Here is a 9,409-nt window from a genome sequence, read left to right as displayed (position 1 = left end):
ACCTTCCAGGATAATCTTCCATAGTTCCATAGTCGGTAATCCACTGCTTGTACAAAGATCTTCATTCTCTCCTTCCAATAGGTATAGTTTTTCCCATTGAAAAGAGGCGGTCTGTTGCTTGACGGTCCTTTTGTAAGGTTGTAGGACACCAGATTTGAGCCACTGCTTTCTGCCATCTGGATCTTTTCTCCAAGCTGCAAAGCTTGATCTCTTTGAGACCAAGCTTTGATACCAATTGATAGTTTTCGGTGGCTAAGAGAATGGGGGTTGAATCTTAGCCTCCTTTTTTGCTTGGTTACACTTGCTGGTCTATAAGGAGACTTTTTTATTTTTGTCTCATCCCTAGCCACGAGACTTTTTATTTTTGTCTCGTCACTTGGTACGAGATATTTTTTAGTTTTAGCTCCTGTGCAGTAGAAACAGAAATTGAGTAGAAGAGAGAGAAAATTACACCCAGATATATCTTGGTTCAGCTGCTAAGTGCAGTGCAGCCTACATCCAGTCTCCATCACAATAATGATGGAATTTCACTATAATCTTCTTGATTACAGACTGTAAAGTGCTAACCCAGCTTACAAGGGGATTCCCACAGAATCATGAAACACAACACAGATGTACAAAGGAATTCTAAGGACATCTATGGCTTTTTCTTTTAATTTTGCAATCTTTGCCTTTTTCCGCTCTATGGCTTTTTCATACAAACCTCACTGTTTTCCTTTTTCCATGAGACTCAAGACATGACAAAATTAAATAGAAAAATTAAAAAATAGAATACATTGAAGGAGAAGAGAAATATGTTAGCTCACGTAGCTCTGAGAACACTGTGCCTTGCACTCTTACACTTTCTCCTTGCTCCAAACCGTGGCTGTTCTCTCTTTTTATAGAAGAGGGAAGCCTCCACCTTTGAAGCTAAAAACCAAGCCAACTTCTTCTTCTCCAAGAACAAAACTAGTTCGGCCAGAGAGAGAGAAGAGATAACCCATGCAAAACCCAACATGCAATTACCTCTAGTCTTTTCTTGGTCATCAATCTTCATCAATCCGAGCGCTCCATCCTTGGCTTGCTCTCCAAGATGAATTTCTGGCCCTTGATGCTTTATGATGATGATGACTTCTTCTGCTCCACTTTTGCTTCCTCCCTCACGTAGCCACCCTAGCTACCTTCTGTGATGAGTGAACCCAAAAGCAGAGATAAGCCAACCCTCTAAAGATCTTCTTCTTACTGGCCGAATCTCCTTCAACCGTTTTTGGTATGGAGAAGTCAAGATCTCATCACCATATCTTACCATAAGTGATAAGAATCTCAGCCACTATATTTTTTATGTTTTCTTGCCATCAGTTCGATGGTCTTGATGCATGTAGCTCCTTCTTTCTTTTGGTAGCTCAACTTAGCTTCCATAATTTCCTCTGTGATATGACCAAAGAGAAGAAAGAGATGAGAGAGAAGATAGAGCTAGAAGAAAAGTAATTAAATGAATCAAATTAATTGAAATGTGATTGCTTTTACTTCCCTTACAGTTTAGCGTGCAGCATTAATGTCCTCAATCAAATCAATGACACTTTCTCTCTCATAATTCTCATGCATTTATTAACTTCACTTCAATGAAATTTGAATTCCATCACATGGTGAAGTGTGAGATCCGTTGAAGGCATAAAGCAATAACAACATTTGCTTTCCTGGTTAATTGTTTTCAGATCATGCATTGGGTGTATAGCAAAAATGATTAACTTGGGCTTGTATCAATAATAGTTCAATTTTGGCCTAAGTATTGTAACCATTAATTCAGCCATATGGATCAAAGAATTTTTGTATCAATGCTGAATGTTAATTTTAATTTGGGCCTATGATAATATTCGAATTCTGGCCCAAATAATCACAAATTACTTCAGCCACATAATATAGGAAACATTTAAACAAGGTTGAATGGTTTTAAGCATATTGGGATTGCAATAATTCTGCTTTTCTATTCGGCCCAATAACAAATATGCACACACAAAATTATTAATTAAATAAGTATGAATTAAGATCGAATTAATAATTTTGTAACTAATTATTTTTAATAATGTTTGTTCATCATCAAATTAAATTAGAGTTTTTCAAACTCATCAACTGTACATAAAAATAATATCATATACTAAAATTTTATTATTATCACTATTATTAATAATATTATTTTTAAAACTTTACACATTTAATGATTTCAAAATTCTTAAACACAAACATTAATATTTCATTATTTATATACATTATATTTGAAACTTAAATACATAAAAAATAAAACTTAACAATAAGTTTCTTACATTATTTATTTACATGAATACTTAACAATCTCACATATTAAACTATTTCATCATTGATCAAATGACTAATATTTCCTTCAAGATTCTCAAAGAAATCAGATACAACATAATGAGTGGTGGAATTTTCAACATCATTTGAAACAAAATTCAACTCCTTTCCTTTATCGTCCTTTTTTAAAGATGCTTGATAAAGATCGACTAGGTGCCTTGGGATACGACAGGTACATGACCAATTGCCATTTCCACTACAACGGACACATTTATCCTCTGTTGATTTATTTTACCCAATATTTCTTTCTTTATCCCACTTCTAGTGAGATCCTTTCTTGTGAATATAATTCTTCTTCCTTTCATAATTTTTCTTGTTACTAAAACCTTGCCATTTACCTCTTCTGGAGTGATGATTTGCCGCATTTACTTCAGAAAATGGAACGGCGCCAATTGGGCGCACTTCATGATTTTTTAAGAGCAACTCATTGTTGCGTTCAGCAACAAGAAGGGAAGAAATTAGTTCAGAATATTTTTTAAATCCTTTTCTCGATACTGCTGCTGTAGCACATTCGAGGCATGGAAGATCGAGAAAATTTTCTCTCACATGTCGTTATCAATTATGTTTTTCCCACATAATTTCATTCGTGAGGTGATTCGAAACATTGCTGAATTATATTCATTTGTGAATTTAAAATCTTGAAGACGCAAGTACGTCCATTCATATCGGACTTAAGGAAGTATCACCGTCTTTTGATGATTATACCTTTTTTCAAGGTCTTTCTACAGATTTGCAGGATCTTTTAATGTGGGATATTCATTTTTCAATCCTTCTTCAAGATGACGACGAAGGAAAATCATGGCTTTGGCTTTATCCTTTTTGAATGTATTATTTTCAGCTTTAATGATATCTCCAAGATCTATGGAAGATGGATTTCAGCATCTAGTATCCATGATAAATAATTGTTTTCAGATATATCAAGAACATTAAATTCAAGATGAGAGAGTTTCAACATAATAAAAATTTTTTACTTGAGTCTTCCTAAAGTTTGATTAGAGAAATATAATTTCATAAATAAAGAAGATATAAATATAAGATAGAGAAATATAAAACTCTAATATTAATGTTCACCAATATAATTATATTGGTACAATAGAAGTAATTTATATATATTTATATATATTACTAATATAAATAGTATCGTATGTAAGAGAGAGAAAAGAGTATAAAAGAGAGAAAATATTGTTATTGATATGTATGATGTCTAGTATATGTACTCCTATTTATACATGTATGGGATCCTTATTTTCAACTTTTATTTAATTCATTCTTTCTTTAAATTTGACATCTACGTTGATCTTTATCACAACAAAAATAATAATTTTAAGAAAAAAAGGAAACAATAATTTTGTTAATGTTTCTTTTTTTTAACATTTTGAAAAAGTAAAATTAAGAATATTAAAAATTTTAAAAAATATTTTTACAGACCTAACAATCATTTAGGTTTTCATATTATTTAGATTATGGGCTTTATATATTTTATTACAAATTTTAAAAAATATTTTTACAGACCTAACAATCATTTAGGTTTTCATATTATTTAGATTATGGGCTTTATATATTTTATAAATTATAAATATTCACGTGCCGTAGTATTTTTATATTTGATTTTGAGAAATTTTGAAAATAGTAAAAATTTTAGAAATCATTGTTAATTTGATCAAGTTTATTTTCAAAAGTATTTATCATAATAATATTCGTGATCTATTTAAAGCAAAAATATTATGATAAAAATAAATATTACAAAAATAAATAAGTTTTAAGAAAATTTTAGTTAAATGTTTTTAATCTTTAATAATTCTAATCATTAAATTTATCATAAACATTTTATTCTGAGACAAAATCACTCCCTTTTTACTTAGATTTTTATTTTGTTAGAATTTATAAGAATTCTTTACTTAAAAGTTTTACAAACTTTAAAGAATTTTGTGAGTTTTTGGTCTTTTCAAAAAACTTTAAATGTAAATTTTTTTATCTTATTAATTTAATTACATCTGTTCTTTTAATAATTATTTATATATTAAACAGTTATATATAAATAATAATTTTTTTAAAATATAATATGATGTGATTAGATGTCATTATATTAAAATTAAATTCTTTTAAAAATATAATGAGACTGATATTTATCCGTTCATAAATCATAAGTCATAACAGCAACTTAGATAGGCTTGTTATTTGTTATGGCACTCAGATATTTTTGCAATACAAAGATTTCAACATACCATCATCATCGTGGTTTTCCCAGCACATGTTTTTGTCTCTGTTTCATTCGTCATCATCATGTATCTTCCTCTGTCTAAGATGCTAACTGTGACTGTGTAACTGATGCAGCGAAAGAAGCACTAGGGGAGTTGAGAAGCAGCATCGAAAACGTGAAGAGCCTCATTAGCAACACTTTGAAGCTTCCTTCCCTATCTTCTTCTTCTTCTTCTCCGCTTCAATCTCTTCAAAGAGGCAACTGGGTTAAGCTCATTTGTGGTGCAAGCTTTGAGGTTACTACTCTCTTATTACTTCTTCACTTTCTCATGCTTGAATCATATCTAATCTAACACTCTCTTTGTGTTTATCTGTAGGATGTTGTTGATATCAGAAATCTCAGTCTGGTTTACACTCTTTCTGGAGGTAATCTATTCAATTCATTATTTTAATGTCTGACAATGAAATATTTCAAACTAGTTAGATATTTATTAATGATTGGGTTAGTTGGCACAACTTTAACTATGAAAGATTTAAACTAAACAAAAATTGAGTTAGTTTGACAAAACTACTAAAACAGGTAGTTTGTAGGATATAATTCTAACCATGAAAGATTTCAACTAACATGACATCCATCAAAGATTGGGTTAGTTTGACAAAATTACCTTAAACGGGTAGTTTGTTGGGTAATTTTGCCGAATGTTTTGATAGTTTTGTCGAACTAGCTCAAATTTTGATAGATATATTGTCAGTATTCAAATCTTTCATGATCAGAAATAAGTAATTTACTCTTTAATTTCTAATTTTTAAACAGATGCATCATCATGATTTGCCTTAGGGTTTTTGTTTTTCAAACTTAAATGTGACTTGTTATTGAGATTGGAATTGTATGGGTGCAGTTGACTGCATTGACTGTGCTGCTGATGCATCAGTGGTTAGCGCTGTGAACGAAGGAATTGAAGCCGCAACAGAAATCGCAGGTCTTCAGAAGAGGCCTTGGGTTATGATCAGTGTCAATGATGATAAAGATCTTCATTTTCGTAAAGCCGGTAAGAAAGAGTCTTTGTTCTTTCTAGTTGTTGCTTCCATTATAATATTTCTGCATCAGCATAGTCCAACATAATTATCAAACACTTGATCCATTCAGTATTCTTGTGCAAATTTTTCCAATAAATGAATGTTGCTAGTCCTGGCTCCTATGCAGAATTTGATCCAGAAGACTGTCCAGCAGATTGTTCTCGCCCTTGCGAAATTGTGTGCCCTGCTAATGCAATATCATTCCTAGGGAAATCAGCATCTGGAACTTCATCTAATACTGAATTACCAAGAGTTTTAGTGGTTTTTAACTCGATTTTACTTGGAAGTGATGTTTTTGGTTTTTACAGACTATAATTTCATCTTTTCAAAAACATTTTCACACTTAAATTGTTCAATTGGCTTGGACGTGCAGGATGGAGTCATAACAGAACGCTGCTACGGTTGTGGCCGTTGCCTTCCGGTTTGCCCCTTTGACAAAATAAGTGAGATATTTTCTTGCTAACTTTTGAGATTATAAGTTTTTAACTTCATCTATAATATTCTGATTTCCATGTATCATGTGATATTTTTAAGAATATGAACTTACTGAATTGATCCAGGAGAGGTAACATATGTAAGAGATGCCGCGACAACTGCTGATCTCCTCAGGAGAAATGATGTTGATGCTATGGAGATACATACAAGTGGGAGGTAATTTTATTTACCAAATTAATCATATTAAACAATATTTAATGGATTACTTTAGCTGATATGGAAACATATTTTCACAAGAACTGAAGGGATGATTCTCAATTATCAGTTCTGAGTTTCTCATACACATGTAATGTGTTTACTAAGCTTCTATTTCTATGGCTGTGGCATAACCATGTTTTACATAGATGGCTTTTTCTTTTTCTATTCAGACTATTCAGCTGATAAAGCATACGAAAAAAAAGTCAGTTTTCTGATGATTAGATATATGTTGTTCTTGTGATGCACAATTGATGAGTTTAAATTCACTTCCTCGTGTTATTTGTCATGATATTACTTGTCTAAAAAGTTTAAACTGATGGGAGGAGTCTCTTTTAAATTTGTCTGAGTTTTTTTCAAGGCTTTCTTTCTCTTTCTATTGGCCTCAGGGGCGAAGCTAGACAATATTTAGTAGGAGCCAATTTTTTTTTGTTTTTTATTTTAATTAAAAATAACAATTTAGACTTAGAATTAACTTTTTATAAGATAATTGAACATATCGTATATTAAAATAATTAAACACAAATATCTCAACTAATTTTAAATATTGTAAATATAGGTTACATACTTACTTTTAGAATCTTCAAATACTATTCAATTTTTTTTAGACGTTCTCTACAAAATTATTAAAAAAAATGTATTATACTTCATGTAAATAATTTAAATCACAACTATAACTTATGCAATGAAAAAATTAATAATAATATTCTTAGAGCTGAAATAAGTTAAAATTTGTAATTTACATAGATAATTGAGCTCGACATTTTTTCTTTGATTCAAAGTCATCTATTATTGAGAATTTACATAGATAATAAGATAAATTTTATGCAACTTAACTAAACTCAGTTTATTTTATTTTTTGTAAATTAATAATATCAATGTCACAAATAATTAATAATGAGAAAAAATTAAAAATAATACAATGATAACATTATAATTACATGATCATCATCTTCAATTTTTTTTAAAACCTAAATTAATATTATAAGATTATAAACTAGATAAATAAATAAATATATAAATTATTCAAAAAAAAACAAATAAAAAATAACTTATAAAAAAAAAGAAAAATGAGAAATGATAATGGAAGACCAAAGGCTACTTATTATTTTCTAAGTTGTAATAATAATAATAATATGAAATGATGTTTTGTTTTCTAATTAAAAAAAGAGGGAAGAATGAAAAAAGTAATTTATTGACTTGTTATTGCTGGCCTTTTAAATTCTTTATTTCTAATATAAATTAAGATTTTTTTAACTAAGCATATAGTCCATAATCTAAATAACACACAACTTTTCAATTCTTATTTGTTGCATTGAATGAGAATTAGGGACAACCATACATTTTTTAAAAGAGGGAGAGACCAGACATTATTTTGGGGGGTGGGGCATTCTTTTATTTTTTATTATATTTGTAAACAATTTTTTTTCTTTTGGGGGGCCTGTTTTATTCGTACCTTCGCCCCTGATTAGCCTTACGCTGAAATTTTTTCTTTTGAATCAACAAGTATCGAATTCTAAATTTTTAAGCCATAAAAATTCTTTCTTAAATGGTTACATCTCTAACATTATCATGCGTTCTTTTTGCAGGCAGAGTGTACAATTCAAAGAGCTCTGGTGTGCTTTAGGGAATTCAGTAGAAAACTTAAAGTTAATAGCAGTAAGTGGTGCCTCCCATAAATTATTAGAAAATATTTGATTTAAATAAAATCATTTCCATATTTTTTCATTCCAAACACACCCTATAGGGTATTTGCATTTGAGTAAAGAGATTAACATAAAACAAAATTATCCAGGTTAGCTTACCTAATGGTGGAGATTCAACAATACCCTCTATGAATGAGATGTTCTCCATTATGAAACCAAATCTTCAATGCTTCAACTTATGGCAGGTCTGCGTTTCTATGAGTTCAACAATCTCAACATTGTTAATGAGCCTTTTATGCCTCATTTTTTTTAACAAAACCATGTTTGCTATATACACGAATGAAGTTGGACGGCCGGCCGATGAGCGGAGACATCGGGAGAGGAGCAACCAAGGAAACAATCGCCTTTGCTATCGAATTGGCAAAAGCGAAAAACCGACCTCCCGGTTTGTATTCAATAATCCATACATATAAATACATGGTCCTTGAAAACCTTCAGTTTTGTAACAAAATCTGTGAACTTGCATGGTAGGTTTCCTTCAACTTGCTGGTGGCACTAATGCTCACACAATTGATGGATTGAGAAAAAAAGGACTATTTCAAACAACATCTATTGTAGTCGATTCGTCGAATTCGCCAGACGCCTTAATCGGCGGTATAGCTTACGGAGGCTATGCACGGAAGGTAAGATGTTATTTACTTTCCATTCTTTGTTTTCTTCTTTATGGATCCAACTTGTACATGGCAACTTATCAAATGATGATTGTATGTTTGCTTAGATTGTTGGTAGAGTATTGAGATCAATGCAATCTGAATATGGTGGAGCTGCTAGAATAGAGGATCATCCTCAACATCTTTTGATGGCTCTTAAGGAAGCACTTGCTTTAGTTGGACCTGTTAAATGTTTATGATCTCCATAACTTGTTCACAATCACAATCAGTGCTTGGTAGTTTATATTTGGAACTATAGCAGTACTAGTACAGCATATAGGGTAAGGAAGAATAAAAACTTGTTAGAAAGGATAAAAGAAATGTCATAAGAACGTAATAATACGGTTTAATTACTTTATTAGTCTTTCTAGCTTCATTAAAATTTTAGTTAAGTTTTTATAGTTAAAATGTTTATGATTGAATCTCTAAACTAAATTATTAAAAACTTTCAATTAGGTTTATTCTAACTATTTTTTGTGAAAAAAAAATTATTAAAATATTTGTTTTTGTGTTTGATATACGATAAATTATTGAATATTCTAATAACAAATATTATAGGATTATTGTGTTATTTTTTTAAAAATAATAATTAATAAAGATTTAATTACAAAATTTTATCTAATATAAAAATCTAATTATAAACTTTTAAATCATAATAATTTAATTAAAAATTTAGTAAATTCATAAAAATGAATAGAATAATTAAATTAAATGATTTAGAAGAGTCTGTTCATGTTG

General features: G+C 30.1%; 1 protein-coding gene across 3 annotated transcripts; it reads left to right on the top strand.

The window, feature by feature from the left end:
• The first annotated feature begins 4,461 nt into the window (after window positions 1-4,461).
• Window positions 4,462-9,047, top strand: LOC112796327 (uncharacterized). Of its 3 annotated transcripts, none has more exons than XM_025838715.2 (12): window positions 4,462-4,584; window positions 4,684-4,844; window positions 4,926-4,974; window positions 5,448-5,597; window positions 5,753-5,886; window positions 5,999-6,068; window positions 6,186-6,276; window positions 7,905-7,974; window positions 8,111-8,206; window positions 8,307-8,406; window positions 8,493-8,644; window positions 8,740-9,047. In XM_025838715.2, exons 1-12 carry the CDS (start codon window positions 4,533-4,535, stop codon window positions 8,869-8,871), a joined length of 1,257 nt encoding a protein of 418 aa, XP_025694500.1. In that variant the 5' UTR covers window positions 4,462-4,532; the 3' UTR covers window positions 8,872-9,047. The 3 variants fall into 3 exon arrangements, with proteins under 3 accessions (XP_025694500.1, XP_025694498.1, XP_025694499.1); XM_025838713.2 differs by having other exon boundaries at window positions 4,488-4,602; XM_025838714.1 differs by having other exon boundaries at window positions 4,504-4,587.
• The last annotated feature ends 362 nt before the right edge of the window (window positions 9,048-9,409 follow it).

The sequence above is a fragment of the Arachis hypogaea genome, chromosome 4, assembly GCF_003086295.3.
Source record: "Arachis hypogaea cultivar Tifrunner chromosome 4, arahy.Tifrunner.gnm2.J5K5, whole genome shotgun sequence".
Taxonomy (NCBI): domain Eukaryota; kingdom Viridiplantae; phylum Streptophyta; class Magnoliopsida; order Fabales; family Fabaceae; genus Arachis; species Arachis hypogaea.
This window is presented reverse-complemented; position numbering and strand designations above follow the sequence as displayed.

Bases quoted from the DNA above. Each gene is read 5' to 3' on its own strand.
- LOC112796327 (XM_025838713.2), top strand. From the start codon at position 4,533: ATGGCACTCAGATATTTTTGCAATACAAAGATTTCAACATACCATCAT. The intron at 5,598-5,752 runs GTAAGAAAGAGT...GCTCCTATGCAG, and splicing joins TCTTCATTTTCGTAAAGCCG to AATTTGATCCAGAAGACTGT. The intron at 7,975-8,110 runs GTAAGTGGTGCC...AAAATTATCCAG, and splicing joins AAAACTTAAAGTTAATAGCA to GTTAGCTTACCTAATGGTGG.